This window comes from Ptychodera flava, chromosome 22, assembly GCF_041260155.1.
Source record: "Ptychodera flava strain L36383 chromosome 22, AS_Pfla_20210202, whole genome shotgun sequence".
NCBI classification, from domain to species: Eukaryota; Metazoa; Hemichordata; class Enteropneusta; family Ptychoderidae; genus Ptychodera; species Ptychodera flava.
Window position 1 is genome coordinate 16,826,069 of NC_091949.1, and position 25,694 is coordinate 16,851,762.

Consider the following 25,694-nt stretch of genomic DNA (forward strand, 5'->3'; position numbering starts at 1 on the left):
CAAACCATTTCATAAAACAGATGGACACAATGGTCCCCGGAGATTTCTTATACGAAATTGTTAATGTGCAAGCCTTCAACGAACGTGATGAAAACGTCACAGGCACCAGAGATTTCACATTTCAGTTCATAATCGATCAGTTCGGGGTGGTGCGATTGAACGAGTCCCTTGACAGAGAAGAGGTGGAGTTCTTTCTTGTGGAAATTTCCGTCTCATCTAGGTCAAATAATGACTCCGGCTACGACCAAGGTAATGTACCCTTACATAAATATTTCGTCATTCCAAAATGTAACCTGCAGCGAAATGAATTGGTCTTATCAAATTGTTGTCACCCGATGCAATGTCCAAAGTACAAGATGTGCTAAGTTTTCCTTATCGTTTAATTGCTATTAGTGCAATATTCATGATTATATCATACCAGTGTATTGATGGCGTAAATACTGCGATCTGATTGGTCGAGATGTGAAATTAACTGTGCTATATTTGTAATATAGCAATGCTGGAAAAGGCACGGACCCCCCCCCCCCTCCGTTAGAGTAAAAAATCCCTGTTTGACGTTTGAAAAGCTCGAGTTTCGATTCAATATTACGATGTAAGTGCATTAAAACCAACTCATCAGAGGTTTCCCCCTTGATTTTAATAAGTTCACTCCATATTTGCAGTCGCTATCGAGTGCACATATATCATAGACTACTCCGTAGCTGGGCGTGATTTATTTAATATTATTCACTAAAAATGAGTTATTTACTTTTACGTCGCACTTTCTTTTTTGTTCAATTATTCCAGCCATGCTGCGAGCTAAAATTCAGGATGTCAACGACAATGCACCAGTCTTCTCAGACACGACGCTTTGTGGGTTTGAAGAGTGCTACCATGCTGTGGTACTTGAGGAATACACCGTATTTCAAACTTACTCCGGCGTCAAGGCGTCTGATCCTGACAAGGGTACAAATGGAGACGTGGAATACAATATTTTAAATGACACATCGAACGTACAAATAGACAGATACACAGGTAATACAGCTTGACTTTGATTGAGAATATTATTTTTGGCAAACTTTAAGGAGTGAATAAATAAATAACTTACTACCTGACTTCTGAGTAGCAGAGTGAAATCATTACATAGTTGAATCATGATCTACAGCAAATGGGTTGACACGACAGATTGCATCAGAGAATGTATGCATGGCTTTAGACAAGGATTTAGCATTATTGATAACACTTTTATTCTATATGAATAATTTAGAAATACCTTTGCATTTTTGTTACGTATTTGTTGACTTTAGGACTTCCGACTCTCTCTCTCTCTCTCTCTCTCTCTCTCTCTCTATATATATATATATATATATATATATATATATATATATATATATATATATATATATATATATATGTGTGTATATAAATATATATATATATATATATATATATATATATATATATATATATATATATATATATATATATATATATCAAAGAATACAAATGTCCCTGTGGGGACAGTGCTTGATGCTAAAGCAGCGCGATATAAACAAATTACTTCAAGTACAAAGTAATGATATATGTTACTAAGTTTCATGCATCCTGCAATCTTCAGAAGTCATATAAATGCAAAAGTGTGAGTCATTTGTTCTCGTACAAAGGCAGCTGTCACACAAGAGTCGGTTTATCGCTCTTGGTACTAACTGCATTTTGGCTCTTTTGCTGGCATAGTTATGACATTTTGGCTGTCCTACAATTTGCGTTAAAACAACCTTTTGCATAGAAGCAAGCAAATACTCCTCGCACATGTGTATGTACGACAACTTAAAATATTTACGTAAACGTAACATAGTGAATTTTTCTCCTTATAAACATATCGCAATTTTCAGCCGACATTTTATTATTTCATGTCAGGGGACATCACATTCACGTCTAACTTTGACAGAGAGGAATATGATCAGATAAACATCACTGTTCGAGCGATGGACAAAGGCCTCCCTTCTCTCTATGAAGATATACTGGTCATCTTCAAAGTGCACGATATAAATGATAATGAACCCGAGTTTTTGAACTTGCCATATACTATTTATATCTATGAGAATGCAACTATTGGTGAAGAGTTGTACAACGTTTCTGCTCAAGATTTGGACATAGGGAACAATTCGGTGATTGAGTACAGTATAATCGCTGGAGATAACACCTATGGATTCCGACGATTTACAATAGACCAAATGGTAAGAGTAATACGAGACTTCCCATAGAACGGAACCTCGGTTTCAGAAAAGCATACTTTACAATCAGTTGTAACATACGCTTTATCCAAAACTGGATGTACACGTAGCAGGGCTCTCTTCATAATAATGATCATCGCAAAACGTTTAGAGGATAAAATTGTAAATGAGTACCAAATATTGAATATATATCTACCGCTAAATTTTTTCGCACTCATATGTATTAGCCTAATACGAAAAGTATCGATATAGATTTCTCAATACTTAATACTATAATAACATAAATAGTATGCTAGTATAGCGATTATTATTGCCGTAATATTTTAATGGCCACTATTTGTCTCACTATCTATCACTCTCTAAAAATCCATGTTAGGGTACAGTTCGTCTGAATGCAGCATTAAATCGTGAACTCACGGACTGTTATGATTTAACGATTCAAGCAATAGATAGTCCGGTAAATTCTCCTCGACTGAGGAACTTCGAGTTGGTGAGTATTCATATTATCAGCAATTATATCGTCTGCTGATCTTTTTTCAATGTTCAGCGAAAAACCTGAAATACACGAAAACAAATCTAAGAATTACTCCCATGAGTCAATTTTTCTTCCACTAAATGTTACGTAACATCCTACTTGCCTTCAATTAAAATTTTCATAGAACTCTCGCAAAATCCTTATCATCATACTTAAGTGTTGTCATTTCGAAATATAAATAAGAGGAAAGTGACAAATAGAAAATATATCCCCAAAATCATATCTCTGTCTGCAAATTAAGACTATTTGCTTTACAAGGAAATGACGATTTTATTTAACATTGTAGGCACAAGAGGATATGTCTCATCGAGTTCGAAATTCCATGATTGTTTGCCTCTTTTGTTTCAATAGCTACGCATATGGGTGCTTGATATAAACGACAACCATCCCATGTTTACTGACTACGAATACACCGCTGAAGTGAGGGAGGATGAGTCAACGGGCAAGGTCATCGCCATACTTACTGCTGAGGACGCAGACATTGGTGAAAATGGTTATGTGGAATACAGCATTGGCAATAGGAATGATACCGAAAGCGGTGGGGGTAAGGGGTGTACCATTAGATCGTAGAGTAGATATATTGTTTCTCAGATGGCTCGGGAAGTAAACAATTTTCTCGAATAGTGAGCTTGATTTTTTCTGTTCTAGCCCTGTAAATTCGCGCGAAACTGCTTTTGCAAAAGTAACAACATGACTTCGAACTCTAAATTACGATAGCACTCACAGAGACATGCAATTTTTTATGGCGGATAAAATCATACCATTCTAAATCTCTTATCCAAGCGCATCAGAATGTCTTTTTAGTCAGAAGTAGAAAGATGGAATGTGAACTGATTTTTAAATGTTATAAATTATCTTTGTTCCCTATCTTGTCCAGAATTATTTTCGATAAGGACAGAACGTGGAGAGCTAGAGAATTCCGGGGAAGTGTACGTTAGTAGTGCAACACTGCTAGATCGGCAGGGGATCTATTTCTTGGAGATCATAGCCACCGATCGTGGAATACCACCGCTATCGTCTATAGAGATATTGATTGTTACAGTACACGATACGAACGTAAATGCTCCAGAGTTTCAATATATTATCAATGCTGACGATGTTGAGCAGCCTCTATCATCGAATTTCAGTCAATATTTAAACGTTACAGAGGTAAGAAAGTACGGTATTGACATGAAGTATTTTGGCCCATAACTCTGTTTGCAAAGCCTTTCTTGAATGCATTCTGAGATGTAAACAGCTCAGCTTGTCAACAACGTTAAGAAATTGACATTTCACTTCAAATAGTGGAAGAAAGGCACTAACCTTTCATCATAGATATAGCAAAGCGGGTTCCATTTTCCACAGTTGAGCAGAACAGGGAACACATTTTCATAGAGGGCGGGAAGCGTATCTTCTTCTACAAATTTGGATCGAGGCGGCTTTCTTTCCACAAACAACACTTGGAGGCTTTTAGAATTATTCTTTACGCCTTACATTGTTTTCCTTTTCAAACTGGCCTCAAGGCAACTGGCATACATAGCATAAACGTTTTTAGAACACCCCCAGTCCAAAACGAAACCTTGTACGAACTCTTAAGTTGCCCATTAATCAATATGGCTGTTGCTAGCCATTGAGTCTGATCAGAAAACTCGCATGGTCTTGAATAAACAACTACAGATATTACATACACTTGCCAAGGTTTTGATATTAAAAGTCGACACTTCAAAAAACTCTATCAAAATTTCACAACAATTGTTGCTACCTCATTCCAAACTAAGTAGCACAAAGGGAAAACACTTTAGCACAAAAGAATTGATCATGTTGCAGATACATTTTCTGCCCCGTCGTTTTATGTATGGTGAAGTTGAGAACATACCAGTTATTTTCAGAATACAATGAACTATTGTCGAAGTGACTCATATCCGTAAAGACGGAAATGAAATATAATATCATCAGACAAACATAGTCCATACTTACAAGAACTTGTAAACAGACAAACTGACACTTCCCAAAATCTCCGAGAAATAGTAGACGCGCAATCACTTTTCTCGCGTCATCTTGATTCCTTTACAGGATTACACAGGCTTCATTTGTCGAGTTTATGCAATAGATGGCGACCAAGGTGAAAATGCCAGGGTCACATACCTGCTAAGTGAGAGTAGAGACTATTTTGATATAGATCCTAATTCAGGCATAGTTGTCATCAGTCACATGACCGACAGAGAAGTTATTCCTTCATACATGGTAAGTTTTAACATTTTTTACGTTTACTGCACCATATGAAATCAGTTTTGAGTTGAAACCGTGATTGTCAAGTAGTGAAGCGCTCTATCATCGAAGTCATGCCAGTAACATACATCTGCAAGTAACACATAGCATCTTTATCAATTTCTTTACTTTCTCCTTAGTTTTCTGTGATTGCCCATGACAACGGAACACCGATGCAGATGTCTACGGAGTTGTTGATCACTGTCCACGTCGATGACATCAACGACAACCCACCCGTTTTCCCTCGAAACGAGGTATAAGAAGACATTACGTGCATATATTTTACATCGATGAATCCATGAATCTATTTTTCCTCAGGGATGACATCATATGAAACATCTGTGCGAATCAATTTTCATTCGTCTCATTAGGGAGGTGCTTAAACAAATTTTTAAAGAAAAGTATTTTCTGATAAAAATTTCTCTTTGTTATTCAATCAAAATGTCATGAGTCTTTTCATAATCAATTGGATATCGATTTGATAACCACACATAAACTGGGTGATACTATGACAGAACTCCATGACCTTGCCTTGACGTTTGTGTGGTACGGAAGTTATTTTCACGAGTGATGCGGTGTATCCTGCGGCCGTATTTTCACGAGCGAAGCGAGTGAAAATACAGCAAGGATACACCGCATCACGAGTGAAAATAACTTCCGTACCACACAAACGTCAGGGCAAGGTCATGGAGTTCTGTTATTATTACATATGTTCCCAAATTACACACGTTGCGGTTGTAACTTCGTCGAGCAAGTAAATTCTTGGGTCGGCGGATGGATATTACTTAACCTATAGAGTTATTCGCCCCTCAGCTGGTACACTCAAACAACGTCACTCACACACACACATGACACTGCAAAATATTTTCAAGTGAAACCGTTCGTATTTATATCATTATAATCGAAATTCATGTACACTGGAACAAGAACAATGAGTAAAACTTCAAAACGAGAAAGTCTAATTATGTTATCGGTTGAATCATTCAATCTGAGTCGGAATCGGAGTAGATCACTGAAGGTCGGCGACGTTTGGAGGCGATGCAACGACGTCGCGTGATATACAGGCGAAGACTGTTGAGATAGGGAATTATTTCCGGTGATGTTGAAGGTAAAGTTGAACGATCCACCACTGATTTGTGCATTTGAGAACATCCCTGGTAGTTGCGGAAACTGATGGAGGGCATTTTGATGCATTGACGACAAGGGACCTCGAATAGCATACGAAGGACCGGCCACCGGTCGCGGTGTATGTTCGGCCGGCATCAGGCTTGTACTTCCGGTCGCGGTCGATTGTGGATCAAATGCAGGTTGTATACCGGCGAGTATGTTGCTCATCTGACGCTGCTGGTCTGCACTGGCTGCCATAGAATAGCGGTTGAGTAATGTTGGATTTTTGTGCCCGCTTAGCTTAGTTGTGAAGCCACAGTTGGTGGAACGCCGGCATCGAGCAGTCGTTGTACGCATGCAGGCTTTACCGTACGAGCGCTGTCAGTGAGTCCCGTCGCTCAGAAAAAAACGGGCTAGCAATTGATCTAACTCAGGTGGTGGAATGTTCAGATCTTCGCAAGTTTCTTCTGTCATGGTGTGAAGCCATTTCTTGAAAAGTGCCACTTCGCGTCTTGTTTTCATTTCCGTGTTTGGTTTTCTGCGGTGCAACTTTCGACATGTCAGCTGTGTTGACACGGGCACATCTCCCTGTGCAGTCCCAGACGGCACTGTCAACGACGCTAACCGTCGCGTTATCCTTAGAAATTATACTTGTTTCTCAAGTGTCACAAGGTGTTTCCATTGTGTCTCCGTAATAAAATTCACTTTCGAAATGATCAACATATTCGCAATTTTGCCAGTCGTAATGCCGGTTTTCCATCGAGCGGGTTTCAATATCAGTAGTCGACAATTTTTACCAATTTGAAAGTATAAAGTAATCCGCCAAATTTGATACTCATTTGCATAATTTAGCGTGAAAATACCGAAAAATTATTGAATGGGCATGTGACTAATTTGCATAGTTATTTGATGGCTTGTGACATTCTCCTTCAATCTGTAAGTACGTTTTTAGCTGTTTGACAAGGAGTTTATTGTTAAAATTTTGTATTGTTGTGATAAAATTAATAAAGTGTAGGAAGCAACTGTGTGGTCAATATGATATGCAACTTATCCTGCCAAAACCGAATTTTGGAATGGAACTATTTTTCTCATATGCATATTACTGAGATTCCAATACCAACTTTATGAGGTGGGGCACAATAGAATAATCTGCAGTACATATGTAATACTGTCAATGCTTTAATATTTAAGCACACATTAATAATAAACTGTGCCATGAAGTCACATAAAATTACTATAGAACTGTAAAACTTTAACTTTAACAATGAAAAGCCTACTTGTAATGTCTAATCGCTTAAGGGCACGACCCTGGTGACATGCCTCTTTTTACAAAAATATGTTTCGAGTTCATATGACTTTCTTTATAGGACGGCTCACCGCGGAGTGATACTTTTCATGTTAGCGAAGCAGCAGCATCTGGAACAGTAGTTGGAATAGTAACCGAAGCATCTGACGCTGACATTGGATCGAACGCTGAAAATTATTATTTCCTTATTGGTAAGATATAGCCTATTGTTGTGACTTATTCACATGGCATAAATTTCTCTCAGGTCATTTGACTTGTTTGAATTTTTCATTCACCGAGGAATGATTGAGAATTTTTATGACTATGCGACTATTCCTAATGTTCACTTTTCCTGCTACTGGCATAAGTATGATCACCATTATTTTTCTGTGTAGGAGGGGACGGCCATGAACAGTTTACCTTGAACAAGTACACAAGACAGTTAACTGTAAAGGAGCAGCTTGACCGAGAAGAAAAGCATCTCTATGAATTGGTTGTGAAAGCTGACGATGATGAAAATTGGTCTGGTCCAACATCCACGCCCTCTGGTAGTTACAATGATACAACCTTGAACTTGGTGAAGGTTTATATCGACGACGTAAACGACAACCCACCTCGTTTCTGCCAGAATGGTAAATCAGTAGCTTGCTCACTTTTATTGGGTGTTTTTTTTCCGAAAACAAGGCATAACAAAAAGTGTTTTGCAGGGTCTCCGTAAAATTGCTACGTGTACCATTACATGTCCAGAAACATAAAACTCAATCTATTCTTGTTTGAAAGGTGACTACTTGTTCGTATATATTTAAAAAAACTGTTCACTTTAACAGGTACATCACCGACTATGGAGTCCAGACGAAGGAGAGCGGTCGACGAAAACCAAGGTAAACAACAGTCAGTCAATTTATCTATGTCTGGCGGTTATGCAAACCCTTCAAAAGGGTGTGCATCTCTCACACTGTACGAACCGGATGGAAGTTTTACATGCTTTTCCTGACTTTCAAGTTCTGGAATTTCAAACGATAGTATCGACCAATGCTCTGGCATTAAGCGAATGTAATTTTAAACAGACAATAAGTGAGACATCTTATTGATTCTCTCAGATATGTATAAAAGCGTTGGACTTCAAAACTGGAAGGACGTGTACTTTTTGTCAAGAGTCGATGAAGATGGAAAAGAGAACGATCCCGTGCTGCTCATCATGGTACGTTTTAGACAAATTCTGTACACACAGTATAGCTTACGGATTAGTACTTAGATGGTTACTGTAATTCTGTATTCTATCATAAATAATATAATGCTATGCGTATTCCTGCTCTACAGCGATCAGCGGCTTGTACATCACAAACGCTTTGTGACACGTGATCATGTAGCACTACCATACAAGCTCGAAAATTACAAACTTGAAACGTCTTTTACATAGCTCTTATTACCGTATTCTCACCAACTATTTCCAGGACAGTAACTATGACAGCGTTGCCGCTAAGCACAAGATACGCATAAGATCAGTATCCCAAGAAGTAACAGAAGTCGATCCGACACCAAATGTAACCATACCGGAAAATTCAGCCAAGGGAACCAAATATCCAATCAAAAATCACGTTGTCGAGGACCCGGATGATGTAAGTTTCAAACTTACATGGCCCCTTAATGTTTACCACAATCTCAGGTGGCAATTATCAGCCCCTAGGAGTGTAAGTTACATCATTAAGGAATAGTATACTACTTGTGTCAATAGTTGGTGTAAAGTAATTGACACTAAGAGAATTTTCATTGTTAGCCCTTGTGAAACTCAAAATATATAATGTGTATTACTAGAACATGACATTGGGGAATAACTTGTCTAATCACTTGACTATTGTAACTTTTTACCTTGCAATGATTCATGAAGTTAATTTTTCAAAACTAAAAAACTCACCTTACGTTTAATTTTTTCACTTTAACCGATGAAACGTAGCTGAAAAATGGTATCTTTTCACTGTCGGTCATGGACGAAGGTGGACAGGTTCTTGACGTTCTACCAGAGGAGGTCAAAAATATTGCAACCTTGATCACTCTCGTTGTAAAAAATTCAACATATCTAGACTACGAAGAGAGGCATCATTTTGATATTGAGGTAAGATGTACTCGCAGGGGAAGACATACAACTTTCGTGTCACGTGTAATGAATAGTTATTTACTGCAGTTAATATGCAGTCGATATTAAAGCTATTCCCATCCTTTCCCTTTCTGTCTTGGCATATGACTTGTTCTCTTTCAAAGCTACATACGAACGTTTTCTGAAGACATAGCTCTCATTGGGCGAGTGCGATAAAAAGGTATAGCAATGCAGGGTACCGATGTGCGTATTGTTTATGAAACACCTGACACCAACACGAGAAACACTGCCGGTAGCTTTTCATAAGTCTATAATGGAGGTAAAAATCTACATTACCATGCCATATTTTGTACTGTAGGCGTTAACCCATGAGGCAAGACAGCTATGTCGAGAAAACCCTGGTCGAGGTGTTAATAGGGTCGCATAACCTTTCACTAGATATTTTTGCTTCAGGCCGGTCAAAACGTGCTGGCAACGGTTGGCATGACTGCTCAGTCATGCAAGTCCATAAATGTACATCTTTCTCTCATGGTTTTAACTACGTCTTTTGTCTTGTGTACAGCTACTTTCTGTGTTATGTATGCTACTTGATTTCGTAAGCATTTTATTTGGACAGTGCGAGTAAAGATTTCATATGAGTACATTCATATAATATTAACAATCCTGTATACCCATATTTCCAGCTTCTGGCGGAAGAAATTCACACGGATGAGATGTTTTCAGATGTCTACAGACTTACCATACTTTTGGAAGATGAAAATGACAATTGGCCAATATTCAACCAAACTTTATACGAAGGCAAAGTCGTCGAGCATGCAAACTCTGGAGATTTTGTACTCCAAGTTACGGTGAGTTAAGATATGCAGACTGTCGTGAAGAAGGTCTGATTAGATAAATATTTGGGAAGGGAAAAGATTTTTAAGAAGTTGATGTTATATTGAGAGGGCCCTGAAGTCGAGTGATAGTGTTATTTTACACTTTAATATACTGAAACTCACAATAATTTTATAGCAGTTTTGTTTTAACGCGCGTCAACATAAAACATCTAGTATTATGTTTGATTGTGTAAATAGTCCGTATTCATGTAAAATTATTTGTCTATGTAATCTTCAGGCTTCAGATTTAGACTCGGGAGAATATGCGGTCATAACGTATGGACTAACTGGAAAAGGAGCAGACAAGTAGGTGTTTTTAGAATTATATACGCTGATTGTGTATGAACACGTGTTTTCCTCAGTCTGCTGGGCATTTACGTGTAAAAATGATATTTTGACAGATATTTCAATGTGGTTATAACTATCCATCCGCGAATCCGAATGCCGGTCGTAATATCACGTTCTGCGTTATGAGAACATGTAGCATTTTTATGCAATTTAATCCGAACACAGTAGGACGCAATCAACAGCATTAATATATTAGGGGAGCTATCATTGTATGTAAATTTGAAGGACAGGGTTACAAGCACTACATACCCCAAGATTTAAGCTCAATCTGTATTTTTAAAGACAATGCTTCGATATTTTCCCCATTCGTTAATATTCAGGTTCGACATGGATCCACAAAATGGTACTATGACGGTTGCTGAAGGTGCGCACTTTGAATGGGAAACCAAGGAAGTCTACAATCTTGTGGCGAATGCCACCGACGGCGGCGGTCTGACAGGATATACCAACGTAACTGTATACGTCATAGACACCATAATCAAAGTCGATATGCAAGTAAGTATAGCGTTTTAATATAACCAAAGTATTACTATACTAATATGTATGAATTGCGTATATTATCGATGGTCTAGAGCCAGATCGGTTAGTCCTATAAAACTGGTTTCGGTCATATTTCTGGAATGTGTATTTAGAATATACAAAGTATTCGGCATTACTTTCGGAAATTACGCATCCAAGTGTGCCAATCAAATGACGGATATCCTAGAGAAATCCCAGGCTATGTGATCTTAACACAAGATGAAGAGTTAGATAAATACACCAACAGACAAATTTCTCAGAGACGAATTTCGGTTGTAGCAACAAATCTTGGGCACAATGATGATAGCTTTATTACTCACATACAACCGCAAACATCGTTATTGTTGATACAACACATGTAGTGTTACAGGTAACTTTGAATTTACATGTACTATTGCAATCGGAAAGGGTTAAATGAGACGATCATAACAGATACGGAAACCCGTAAAAGAATTGGCAAAGGGCGAAACAAAGAACGCCTTTTATGAAGAAACGAATTATGTTCACATATACGAGACTGTTACAAGTAAGGTATGTTCGTTTAACATCTTGCATATGCATGCCAGCAAAGTAATATTTTCTCTTCTACGGTAGATCATGCCTAGTTCGTCACCCATCGAGGGAAACACAACAGTACAGGTTACATTCGATACGTGCGTCAAAGACTGCAAAGATTTCAAAAACATCACAGTTTTAAACATAACACTGGCTGAAGTTCCTTGCAGCGAATGGATCGATAGGTCGACGAATGACACGGTCTGGTAAGACAAGATAGAAGAAACATCCAATAATATTTTGGGCAAGACAAATAAAAGCAGCAAGCGAATTTTATGTTACACAGTCACAATTCAATTCATCGATTAAATTTATGACCTTCAATATGTCATAACTGCAATAACATGCAAATGGATAAAAACAAGTAAAGAACAAAATTTTCACATGACCTGCATTGATATAACTAGTTTAGCACTGGGAAAATACAATGCAGGTATTTTAATGGCTGATCAGATTTTAATATTTCTTTCGTAAACCTGTTTAGCATTATTGTAACTGCTATTTTAGTGGACAATTTGAACCAGTATAACTGGCCAAAATTTATTTTTGTTTCTATCAAACTAGTAAGGGGAGCATAATTAGACAATATAATGGTTTTATAAATACACGATTTATAGGTACATCAGTACCATAAAACACTGTGAAAGTGACCACATAAGGAATAAGAGCAATAAATTAAAACATTGGGGGTAGGACATTCGTAATTGTTTTGAAAAAATACCCACGATCTATTCTATTACCTTTGGTGTTTTCTTGCGAAGTTGTCATGATAATATGTCAAGCCAATATATGGATCACCTTCATTTTGAACAGGATAGAGTGCATAACACAAAGGGTAGAATCTACAAGTGTCGGTGTCGTACGGGTCGAAACAGACACTGAAGTTGGTTATCGTTTCCTTCTCTCATCGACCCAATTCTACTACAAGGTTAGTGGCCAATCATTAGGATTTGTGGTGGAGTTTCAGTTATCCTGTGTCTTCTTTCTCTTTTTATGTTAAAGTGATGAAGCAGGAAAAAATCTTGATTAAAATTAAATCAAATGCTTATAAAGGACTGGATTACATTTTCAAAATAGGTTTCTGCACAAGCAATGTTCTGTTGTTTCAGTGCAATTTATCCTTTTTCTGAACGTGGCGCGCTGACCGTTAAGGTTCGTTGCCACTAAAAATAATTTATGCGTGTTCAGTTTAGCAAAATAATTCTACTTACATCAAGCAGTGCCCCTAGGAATTTGATGACCAATGAAGTATGTCATCGTTATATGCTTTATGACAACTTGCATAATATTTAGCATACAAAGTGGTATTTACGTCCCACACAAATGTTGTTAAGGATGGTGACAACATATGCATTAATATTCATAATTCTCCCCAAAGACAAGAGTTCAAAAGACGAATTCAGTAACCTTAGTAACCTTTAACATATATATTCTCGTAGAATCCTAAGATCACTGGTTTCAATCCGAAGATTGGTCCGCAATCGGGTGGAACTACAGTTACCCTTCAGGGAAGTCACCTAGACGCCGGAAACATGATTGACGTGCAAATAGGTCATCTGCCATGTGAAGTTGACAGGTGAATACGAAGTTGTACTTGTGTCAGTTTTAGTACGTCCAGCATCATACATGCTAGTTCTTAAAATAACATATGTCAGTGATTGAGGTAAGATTTATTTCAGCCGTGATATCTCGCAGCTATAAGACCGAGAGTATTTTGTCGTGTTTAATGATAGACAACGCTATTCTACCTGAGTGGTGTTTGAGTAAAATGAAGTCACGTTAGAACTCTCGATACGACGTGTGTATATTCATGAAATCTAACGAGATGTGACAGTCAGTTTCGTCTAAAACTCGTTATTTGTTCAGTAAATCCATTCCTTGCAAATGAACAGAAGTCAGTAACAAACATAATGAATAGATGTAGGCTTATATTATTTAATAGTGCAAGATAGTGTGAAGCCATATGAATTAATATATCATGTTTTCTTATATTATGTCTTTGAAGGGACAAGATATCGGACCAATCAATCGTATGCAATAACTCCCGTTCCGAACGATTATTTTCCTCGATCCTGAGAGTTACTTTTGACCAAGCGATTCGAAACAGTACAGACAAATTCGAGTACATGGAAGACCCCGTCGTTGAGAGTGTTGTGCCGTTGAGGGCAACTGTTGCGTAAGACACTATGCTAGCCTTAAACTAGTAAACTAAGTTACACTTTGCACCAGGTTTTATCTAGGGCTTGACAGTTGTTAAATATTTTTAACAGTAAACCAATCTTTGAACATGATGAATTTTGTTGAATTTCTCATGTATCGATACCTTTAGCTTACTTATTGCAGACATTTGTAGAAACATCAAATATGATTAAATATAGCGGGAATCAAAGAAATGTCTATCAATAGCAAGGTGATTAGAGCCATCAATCCTCGGTCGCCACAAGCACTCATGATAAAGAAAGTTATGTACTTCGAATCACTGAGTCACTTAATAATGGTACTACCAAAACTACCACATTCACACCGTCATGATAATCATCATCGTTGTCGTCATCATCATCGTCATCATCACCGACGATACCAACAATAACAAGAAATGCCAACACAAATATTGTGTTTCCTGTATAGAGGCGGCAGTACACAAGTGGTAACTGGAACAAATTTACATACGATAGCACAACCAAAAATGTCTACAACTACTGTTAGCAAAACTGTATACAATGTGTTGTATTCGGTAAGTTTGAATATTTCTCCGATTTGATTTAATATATATTTTTCAGAGTTGTATAACACAGGTGATGGCCAAGTTACACCCTGATAATTATAAGTCTTTCATTAGCACACTTTCGCATAATTTGCACCATGCCTTCCTGAGTATTCATTAAGTTCATGATGGGAACCGAACTCACAACGTACGGCATAAAGTCACCTAGCGAAGACATCACAGTAAAAACCACTAGGCGAAATCCCAACCTTAAGTTGTCTGATTCTTGACATATTTATGGTATCGTAAGTTATGGTATCGAGATTTGGGTAATACCTACCCAACGCACTTGCAATGTATTTTAACAGCTCAGAAGATGATGTTCGAACAATACTTCTTAAAAACAGACGGACCACTCAGCACCATTATTTATCCAGATCAACATCCTAGACATTTTCAAGCTTCACAAATTGTCCCTTGCACTTTTATTCATAGTCTTATTCATCAAAAAACTCACCACACTCTATAGCAGACTATTTCAGTGATTATAAGCATGAACATAATACTAGAATGAGCCTTCAGACGCACCTTCGACCATATCATGCTAAGTCAAATTCAGGTCACTTTGCCATTTCTTTTTCAGGTGCAAATGTATGGAATAATATTCCAGTTCATATTAGACAAATTGTCTCACTGTACAAATTTAGGCAATATTTCAAACGCCATCTTTTGTATGGACTTTGATTGGTTCTGTGACAGCTTTGTAGCTTTTGTTTGATAGGCACCTTACATTTTTTCCATAAGTTTTTGTTTTGGTTTGTTGTTTGTAAATTATTTTTTATTTCTTAAATGTATTCACTTTGTGAGCCCTCGTTAAGTATATTTACACCTCAATTTTCACATGTCGGGGTTCAGGCTCGACTAGCTACCAGCTATATCCTGTTTCCCCTTTACCCAGATCATTTTGACTTATTCAAACTTGTGCTGTCTTTCATATTGTATGTAACTTTTCTGGGTAATAATAATTCATTCATTCATTCATTCATATTTACGTTACGTAGGATTGCACCGTTGAAAATGCTACACACATGACCTGCCCGTCTCCAAAGATCCCAGAGGATGCTGTAACCCTGCAACGGCGGACTAGGAACATAGATCAAAATTGCGAAGACGCCATCATCGTTGTTGATCAAAACGGAAATGAGATCAGATTCTACATCGGATTTGTAATGGATGGTGTGACAAAGTGGACTAATCTGAGTTCAACATTGCCTGAGTATAGCCAAATGAACATTACAAAAGATCCAGTATATGACGTAGACACTGGGATACGGACACATAATCCAGACGAAACAGAGTACTTAATAATAAAGGTCAGGATATGGGAGTATAGACACTTTCCCCTATACCTGGTTAAACTCCGTGATTTGTGAATGTTTGGAGGGGAAACGCGATAATTTGTGTTCTACTTTCATGTTAAATGTTTGAGTGGAGTGAATGCGACGAGTAAGTTGTACACGGTGTACGACAGACAGTATTGCGCAGGCTAAAACGTAAATGCTCTCGATCGCTATGAAAACTGGACCTGGGCTGCCAAATTTCAAATTGTGTTGTATGAAATAGGAAAGACAAAAGAAAAAGCAATGCAAATTATTTTATTTTTTGAGCTTTACCGTATGTCATATACACAAATATATATAAATATATATATATATATATATATATAGAGAGAGAGAGAGAGAGAGAGAGAGAGAGAGAGAACACAAAATTACTTCAAGTACAAAGTAATGGTAGTTGTTACTTAAGTTTCATGCATCCCGCAATCCATCAGACAGATGAAGTAATTTTAGTGTTATTATTTATAACGCTCTGCTTTAGCATCGAACACCGTAATTTCCCACGAGGACATCTGTATACTTCAATATATATATATAATATATATATATATATATATATATATATATATATATATATATATATATATATATATATATATATATATATATATGCATCCATTTTATGCACACTTTGTCTTGCATTCTCTTTAAGGGACAAGGACTTAATTGCGGAAATACTCTCAATGATATCCAAGTGTTAATCGGACGAGACAACTGCGACACAGTTTCTTTGTCATACGAGGATCTTGTCTGCAAACCGCCACGAACTCAGCCACCTATGCTAAATACGACAAACACATATCCAGAGATTATAGTTGTACGTAAAGTCTTAATTTATGTTACAACATTTTGCATGTTAAAGATCACTGAACAACACCTATTAAAATCACAAACATTCTGATGGAAATGCATTGTATTTGTCACCTACATAAACGACTTGACATTGAAAAAAAATATATACATTAAATATTACATCTACTCTACATATAGCTGGTTCACAGTTATGGTAAATATCCAAACACAATGAATCTTTCGTACCAGAATGTTGAATTTAAATTAGCTTAACCCCGATGAATTTTTCTGCTTTCATTTTTGAAAACCCGTACCATAGTCACTGAAATTAAAAAGACCCCTCATCTTGTTTTAACAAGAACATTATACACAGTGAATTTAACCACCTCGTGCCATTGATGTTTTTCCTATTGCAAAGGTGAAACAATATCGACAGCTACCGTTAGTTAGTTTATTCTATTTTATATCAATATGCAGAGAGTCAGTCGCAGGAGTCTATTCATTGGCTTTCTGAAATATGTTTTCACAAGTTCTAAAACTGATTGGTGGATCTATGGTACCATCATTGCGTCAGTGAGTATTCTTCTCATATCCATAATGGTAATGGTCGGTGTTTATCGCCGTAGAAGACGGTTGGATAAAGAGAGAGCGAGCAAAAATCGACCAGTCGAGACGTTCTTGGTTTTTGAAAGAGAGGAAGACAGCGAAGCTATCAGAAGTAATTACTTGTACCCATCAGGTAAAGTGTCCATCTAGTTTCTCTTTGGCTTCTGACTGCATTTCCATTCCTTTTTCAAAAGTATTACAAAGCGATCAGTGTACCAGTGAAATATTGTCTGTATGTTTAAAATCTTCACTTCGATTTCATGCATTTAGTTGAGAGTGGCGACAATGCACGAAGATTGCTGCTGGAGTCTTTGGGTGAAGAGATGAGAGGGGAGGTAGAAAGTGTACTGATTGATCCCGAAACTAGCGGCATGAAGATGAAACTTGGAAAAGAGTTGGGTTCTGGTATGGATGATAACAATTCTTGTTAAGTTGTTTAGGAGATGTGAAAAATTTACACGACAGTCAATCAAGGCCGTAAGTCGCTTAATTTAAAATGTTGGTGTTGACTCAAAAAGAGCACGCACACCACAAGACTTTTAAGATAAAATAGGCTACCGGAAAGAATTTGTATCCAATCAGCATAAACGCTATCTGCCTGCCTATTGTACATACGAACATGGCAGATAGGTATATTCATACGTTTCAATGGCAAGTGATTACATCAGTCACAGACACCCTGAATAAGTAACACTGCACTCATAAAACATCACAATAAGATATTGACAATGTTTTAATATGTTTTTTTACTACGATTGGTGAGATTGTGTTACAATGTACGAGTTTAGTCTTTAGCGTACTTCCAAAAAAAAGGGGGCTACTAATTATACCCTTTCCACCTTCAGGACATTTCGGGAAAGTATACCTCAGTGAATTGACGGACAAAAGTAACTGTACGACTCAAGTGGCCGTTAAAGTATTACAAAGTAAGTGTTGTACTTTGTTTCCTGCATAGTACTACACGTATGTTAAAATGAAATGAATAAGAATACTCAGATATCCTACAGTGTGCCCTCGTAAATATTGTATGAGCATAATAATACTGCCATGAATGTAAAATAACCATATTCACATCAAACTAGCATCCAATTCATATTTCAAAAATACAATTTACATACAAGGAATACAATTAGCTAAAAACATAAAACAAAAATCAATCATACGCACAACATGCACAAAAGCTCAAATTCATTGCAGGTATATGGACCACTTGAAACCGACAACAAAAGATTGATAAAACAGATCCAAATACCTAGCTTGCATGGCAGAAATAATTAGAACATAAAAATAGTATGTAAAAAGGAGTGTCATAGAGTATCTTTTTGTACACAATAGAGTACTCGCCATCTCAGAGTGACATCAATGACTTCTTGTTGGAGGGCACCATTATGAAGGATTTCCAACATCAAAATGTTCTGAATTTGATTGGCGTGTATATTGACGTGTACGGCAGCCCCTATATTATTATACCCTACATGGCTAATGGCGATTTAAGGACGCATATCTCACGAACAGATCACGTGAGTATTGACCCTGCAACGGCTCAACTTGAGAGTTGTTGTGTTGCCTTCCTGCTTCTTCAAATTTTATGACATCAACATCGCTCTTGGGCAATACGGACTCCAAAATCGTCTGTTAACTGTGCAATAAAAGAAGATCATTGGAATTCGTTGAGGTGACGTTTGTAACATATAAGATTATAATTCTCTCAAATAGTTCAGCAGAAAAGAAATGGCAGGCCTCCATGCGAAAGCATTTGAAAACATTTTCGTTTTTATGATTAGTTCACCACTTTCTAAATTTATGAGGGAGCATAGGATCACAGTAAAAATTAAAATTTGTCACTCATCGATCACTGCATTCACTTTCTTTCAGCATTTCAAACAAGCTGTACTCATTGACTTTGGACTCCAAGTAGCTCGAGGAATGGATTATCTATGTGGGAAGAAATTCGTCCATAGGGATCTTGCTGCAAGAAACTGCATGTAAGTTTAGCGTTCCATCAGTTGAACATGACGTAGTGATAACATATACCTTTTGTCCATTTGACATCTTCCAACGTTGATAATAGATTATATTGAAGGAAAGGTCCTTTGTCACTGATGAGTAAAATTAATGATTAGAAAAAATGGCAACGTTTTCCTTTCATGTTAGTTTTTTGGCAACCTCAGCAGTTTGAATTATCGGATAGGTATTACGTTATTACTTGCCGAACATTGCAATAACCAAAGCAATAGACCTAGCCTTAGCGAAAATATGCACAGGTGGTAAATTTCAACATGATATCTGTCCTCATTCCATACGACGGACTATGTTTTCTTAACGGCGCTCTGGGCGAGTTACAACACACCATTTACTAAACGGATACAAAACCTAACCCTACCATAACCTTGCTTCAACAAAGTTCGGACGATAAACCTCCAGAGCCCGGGCTGAGGTTAAGTGCTCTTGTACCTGGTGGTATTGATATCATGGCATCAATTAAATTCACCAACCTATGCTTTCCATGTGCCTCCATCTTTTTAGGGTCGATGGTCAAATGGTAGTCAAGGTGGCAGACTTTGGTCTTTCTCGAGACATTTACGAGAAAGAGTATTATGTGAGTGAAAATAAAAGGGCTCTTCCTGTCAAGTGGATGGCACCAGAGTGTCTGAGCAGCCAACACTTTGATACCAAGAGTGACGTGGTAAGTGTTCACCTGAAAAAATATTTCGATAACCACCTGTCGTTTAAGAAGAACAATAACCTATATGGAGCTAAACCATTAGGCTTTCTAGGTTGTCTGATGAATGTAGAGGAGTTAAAATTTTAGCATAAATGTTAACATTTTGTGTTGTTTCATGTTAGCTTGGAATAAAATCATGAGACTCACGTATGATTGAGTGCGCTCATTTAGGAATCTGGCGACCCAAAACACTAGTACAGAAATTTGCGAGAAATTCGCAAGGAATGGACACTTTCTCGCTGTATTGCGAGAAGTAAGCGAAAATACATACTTTCTCGCGATCAATTCATCAAAATGAAATTGAATTCTTGCAATCAATCAGCGAGAACTATGTTTTCTCGCTCGGCATCTGCGAGAAATTGTCAATTTTTTGTGAAATACACACACAGAAGAACACAATTGCTCGAAGATGCAGAGCGAGAAAACAAATTTCTCACTGATTGATTGCGAGAATTCAGTTTCTTGCAGATGCTGAGCGAGAAAACACAGTTCTCGCCAGCTGATTGCGAGAAAATTAAATTCTCACGAAGTTATTGCGAGAAAGCATGTATTCTCGCTTACTTCTCGCAAAAAGCGAGAAAGTGTCAATTTCTCGCAAATTTCTATACTAGAGATAGCCGTCTCTTTCAAAGACATGCTATAATACTTTTCTGACAATCAACATTTGAAGTTGTTAACTTGTTCAAATTGAAACAAGAATGGACAATCAGAAACAAGCTTCCAATATCGGTTATAGTCAGGGCAATTGAATGAATGTTTGAATCGCCATACCTTTGTTGTTCTTAGTGGTCTTTTGGAGTTTTGCTCTGGGAGGTGATGACCAGAGGTGCAACGCCATATGCTGGCATTGATAATCTAGACCTCACGAGGCATCTTAAGAAAGGAAACAGGCTTCCCATGCCGAAGTATCTATCGACGAAATTGTAAGTCAAAACTCTCTACGTATTGTGCATGGAACAAACCATTGCCGACTTTTATCATATCAGATGTCAATGTCCAATATCAAGTGATAAAGATATCCATTGTAATATTCAACTAAGTCAAAACCGATTTAATGACATATGACACAGTGACTCATATCGAAAGATATCCATACAGGTTTTTACAAATCAGTAAAGTCACAAGTGCATTTTAAATGGAAAAGAACAGAAAAATGTTGCTCTATTTATCTGTAACAATGACCTTGAATCATTCATACTACGGTTTGAAAGCTCCGAAATGAATGGACACGGTTACACATAATCAAAAGTATTTGTGAAACTTCGATCTAGTAGTCAGCAGAGGAAAGTCAATACGAACAACTTGTGTCAGCGTGCTTGTTTATTGAATGATCGTCTCTTATGAATCGCCAATCACGTCAGACAATCATATTTTCTTAATCATGAACCAAAGTAATAAAACGCAATCGCAAAACCTTCATAATGTCAAGTTTATGTTCAATTGTCACTAATATGTCATACTTTGCAATTTTTACATTTGTATAAGATATAATGTTATGCGACGTTGCTGGTGTACAAGTCCAGAACATCGTCCAACATTTTCAGAGTTAGTTGAGGACCTGGAAGAAGTCTTGCTAAATGATGAACACTTGGATGACCCTGCAAGTGATGACATAGTTACAAAGTCCTACGTTCAACTGATTCCACATCGACAAAGAGATGAGGATGATGATTTTTCATCTGATGAGGAGGAATTTTCATCTGGCGATGAGTGGATTAAGATGAAAGAGATGCCTTTGGAGCAACACGCTGCATACCTGAAAGTCAGACAATCTATTCCAACAAATAAGTTTGATGCAGCTATGGAGTGTGAAACATTGCTGCTACATGATGATAATGGTCAAGAGAAAGCTAAACTTTCACAGGCCGAGATAGGTGGCGTCTACACAAAGTTGACAACCAATGATCCTAGCGGATTCAGTGACATTGGATCAGAAGAGGACATGCATTTAAATACAAGAAACGATGGATTAATGGTACCTAGGCGTGGAGACAAATTAACGTCAAGTGTGGGTGAAGATGGATATATGACAAAATTTAATATGAATGCAGTAGATCCTGCATCAGCATCGGGAGGTGATAGGTATATTCTGATAGAAAGGCGCAATGCTAACATGAGTATGGATCCTAGAGATAGCCATATGCTGGAAAGAGCTGAGGATCCCCATGCGACAGATGGAGGTATGGTGAAGTATCAAAAGAATGGGACAGTGAGAAAGGTTATAGATGACGGATACACAAAGCTGGCTGCAGGGAACACACAAGTGACGAAAATGGGAGGATACATACCACCAGGAGCGACTGGTAGATACATGGAAACATTCCCAACGGATTGGAATGTAAAACCAGCAGGCAGTAGAAAAGACATGGACCTAAGAGGCCGCCATCAGATACAAGTTGGATCAGATCGACACGCAACTCAAGAATCAACAGATGGTTATATGGATATCTTACCCAGAGGTGACCACTTGACACTATCAGACAGTCCAAACTACATAGGCCTGGGAAGGGAGCAAATGGAGAAAATGGAACCACATGGACATGTTATACAAGGAGGGACTGTTGGTTATATGGAAACATTCCGAGCAGGTACTAACTCGACAGAATCTACCAGGCATGACTACATGCCTCTTGGAGGGGACGAAGTGACAAAAATGAAACCCTATGGACCAAATAGACCAATGCCTCGAGAGACATCTGATGGCTATATGGAAACATCCCAAGTACAAGGCGACTGGACGACATCTGCAAGTCATAAAAAGACGGTTGATGGCTACATGGAAACATTTTCGACGGGTTACCATATGACATCGTTGGACGGCCACAATTACACTGCCCTTCAAAGAGAGCAAGTGGCAAGAAAGGAATCAGATAAACCCACGGGACAAATGTTAGGTGTTACTGATGGCTACATGGAAACATTTCCAACTCGAGCCCATGGCCACTCAACAGAGCCGGACAGTCAGACCTACATGGCTCTTGGAAGAGAGCACAGGGGGAAACTGGAACCCAATGAGAAACACATGGTACAAATACACAATGATGGATATATGGTCACATTGCCACCAAGACGCTCTTCAACATCATCCGACAGTCATAACTATATGGCTCTCGGAAGACAGCAAATGACAAAAATGGAGCCAAATAGACATGTGTCACGAGAGGTAACAGATGGTTACATGGAAATGCTCCCATCAGATAGCAATTCAAGAAAATCTGTGAAACGTGACTACATGGCACTAAGAAGAAACGATGAACGTACCTCCAGAATGGAATCAGGTGGCTTCATGTTACCTGGAGAGGTCAGTACTTTTGAAGGATCAATTGCAGCAGAGAGCAATGACATGGCAAGGAGTAGCCATGGTTACATGCCAGTAGGAAAAGAAAGTGGACGATACATGGAGATATCTTCAGTAGGGCAGGATGATGGCTCCTCAGTTCCGTCAAGAGGCAATGACTATGTGACTCTTGGAGAAGATGAAGGAATGAAAATCCTAGTAAAAGATGAAGACATGGCAAGTGGGGTCACCAACAGGTACACTGGATCCCATGGCACAGGTGGACGCCAGGCAGTGATTGAAGATGAGAGCTACGTCGAAAGCATAGGAAGAGGAAGAGATATGAAAACTGGTATAGAAGCAGACGATTATGAATTACTGAAAAGCAGAGAACATGAGACAACGGAAACAGAAGCAGATGATTATGAGTTACTCAAACGGACCAGTAAGAAAGCATCTTATGGAGGTCGGGGGAACAACACATATGTTTGTGAACGTTCAGGACCAGAAGCCGATGAGTTCATGGCTTCAGGGAGAGAAAATATATCTATTGTGTAACTGGGGGCAGATTCGCATCAGTGATGGAGGTCGTTGTAATTGTAATGAGAAAGTCGTAGAGAAATGCCGCAGTTGTGGAACTGACAGTAGGAAATAAAGACTGCAACAAGTAAAATGGACGGTAACAAAACAGAACAGATGAAACGAGACGTTTATAGCACTAGGAGAGAATTAATTTGTAGGAAGTTAAATGTAGCAAAACATAACCAGTATATATATATATTTCGACTTTTCGGTACTGACTGAAAATACTTATTCAGAAAGGAACAAAGTAACGATAATTTATAGAGCTATGTAGAATATCATCAAATTAGACTTAAATGATCGAAGGCTTTGAGAATTATTGCATTAATAGGTACCGAATCACCTAACTCTTCTGTTTGAGACATTTATACTACTAAAGAATGTTATATCGAGGAAAATGTCCTCTAGACGGATATGTATTATTCTTATATATAACATTAACGCCACAATTCCTTTCAAATATAATCAGTTTACACTCAGAAAAGCAAAGTGTTTGAAACGGGCCTGAAAGGACCTCCAACAGAATGAGAGTTCAAATTTGTTGAAGAACGTTTAACAGAAGAATTACAACAATGAATAAGAATATAAAAATGTAACAAACATTTGCTGGTCCAATTATGTGTAATAATATACATGAATATGTAAGTGAATTAACATTTCATGAGGAGAGTAATACATGGCCTCCTCTCTACTGATATCGCCTTAAATTCTGTCCTTAAATCTATCCTCTTCATGAATCTAGAATCATTTGATTTGACGCGACTCTTATATATATAAAATAGTCACGTCCATACCCATGCAGCTTAAAAAGTTTACTTCAACTATCAGATTTACATAGCCAGGATGACTGCTATAAACAGGACAACACAAACAGGCCTATGGGAAAATGACGAGCAAGAGATGGTGAAGGAGGTCCAGGCATGGATGAGCGCACCCTACACTAAATCCTAAAGTTACCAGGACAGACCCAACGTATTTAGGGAAGTATTTTTGTGAGGGGATTGAACCCCATCCACTACCCTCCTTTCAACACTCGCTATGTCAATTATCAAATACAAAATAAGTAATAGACAGGTTTGATCATTTAATATACTCATATACTTCCAAGTTAATACAATTTAACTGCCAATTGTTATCATTATGCTCTAGTTTTCCGTTTACAACTGCAATACTGTGGTTTGTAATAAACAGCCTGCCACTTTCATATCGAACAATGTCTGTACTTGTGTGTTTTATCGATTCATGGCATAAACGCTTACGTTTGTGGTTTTCGGGGCAAACTAAGAAGTAGGGCAATTGGTCAGATGGATTTACTAACTCGCCACATTAGACGGAGATGGATAGACAGACAGAAAATCTGTCCGTCAGACGTGAACAAACTCAATAGTTACATCCACCCATAATTTTGAAATCGTGTTCACAATGATGTATATTAACGCTTTCGATAAAGGAAATACACGAAGAACCGAGGAACAGAATGACAAGACAGGGTTAAATCTAAAAGTGGGATATATGGACTTCCTAGTATTAAAGAAACAGTGATACCATGTTTTGAGCTATCTCCAATGTAAATTGTTGAATATCATGCAATTACCCAAACATTCCACTAACCATGTTTTCATACTAAATTAGGTATTTGTTGGTGATTGAGGATAAAACACAATGAAGATCATTTGTTTCATATATGACTGTAATAATTTATCTAAAAATATAAGCAGAAATTGCCTAAATTAACGTATTTATTGGATTTAAAATTCTTTGGGCAGTGAAAAATATTGGAATTTTATGTTATGATTGTATTCATTGCTTCGATAAAGTTAGTGTGTGCGACG

General features: G+C 37.7%; 1 protein-coding gene across 1 annotated transcript; it reads left to right on the forward strand.

Annotated features, from left to right (window-relative positions):
- Positions 1-24,040, forward strand: LOC139122819 (uncharacterized). The gene is made up of 32 exons (XM_070688583.1): positions 1-249; positions 787-1,014; positions 1,897-2,216; positions 2,590-2,703; positions 3,100-3,292; positions 3,626-3,897; positions 4,801-4,971; positions 5,136-5,249; positions 7,470-7,599; positions 7,783-8,019; positions 8,215-8,268; positions 8,488-8,588; positions 8,842-9,006; positions 9,342-9,500; positions 10,166-10,330; positions 10,596-10,663; positions 11,026-11,200; positions 11,819-11,985; positions 12,593-12,707; positions 13,219-13,355; positions 13,785-13,955; positions 14,408-14,513; positions 15,545-15,856; positions 16,533-16,697; positions 17,150-17,411; positions 17,549-17,683; positions 18,124-18,204; positions 18,614-18,798; positions 19,154-19,263; positions 19,805-19,964; positions 20,790-20,926; positions 21,489-24,040. The coding sequence occupies exons 1-32, from the start codon at positions 21-23 to the stop codon at positions 23,836-23,838; spliced, it is 7,488 nt and encodes a 2,495-aa protein (XP_070544684.1). The 5' UTR covers positions 1-20; the 3' UTR covers positions 23,839-24,040.
- Positions 24,041-25,694: the final 1,654 nt, after the last annotated feature.

What these genes read in the sequence shown, in the direction of transcription:
- LOC139122819 (XM_070688583.1), top strand. Translation starts at nt 21, where the DNA reads ATGGACACAATGGTCCCCGGAGATTTCTTATACGAAATTGTTAATGTG. An exon ending in GACTGAGGAACTTCGAGTTG is followed by an intron (nt 2,704 to 3,099) that starts GTGAGTATTCAT and finishes TTGTTTCAATAG; the next exon opens with CTACGCATATGGGTGCTTGA. An exon ending in ATATCTCACGAACAGATCAC is followed by an intron (nt 18,799 to 19,153) that starts GTGAGTATTGAC and finishes ACTTTCTTTCAG; the next exon opens with CATTTCAAACAAGCTGTACT.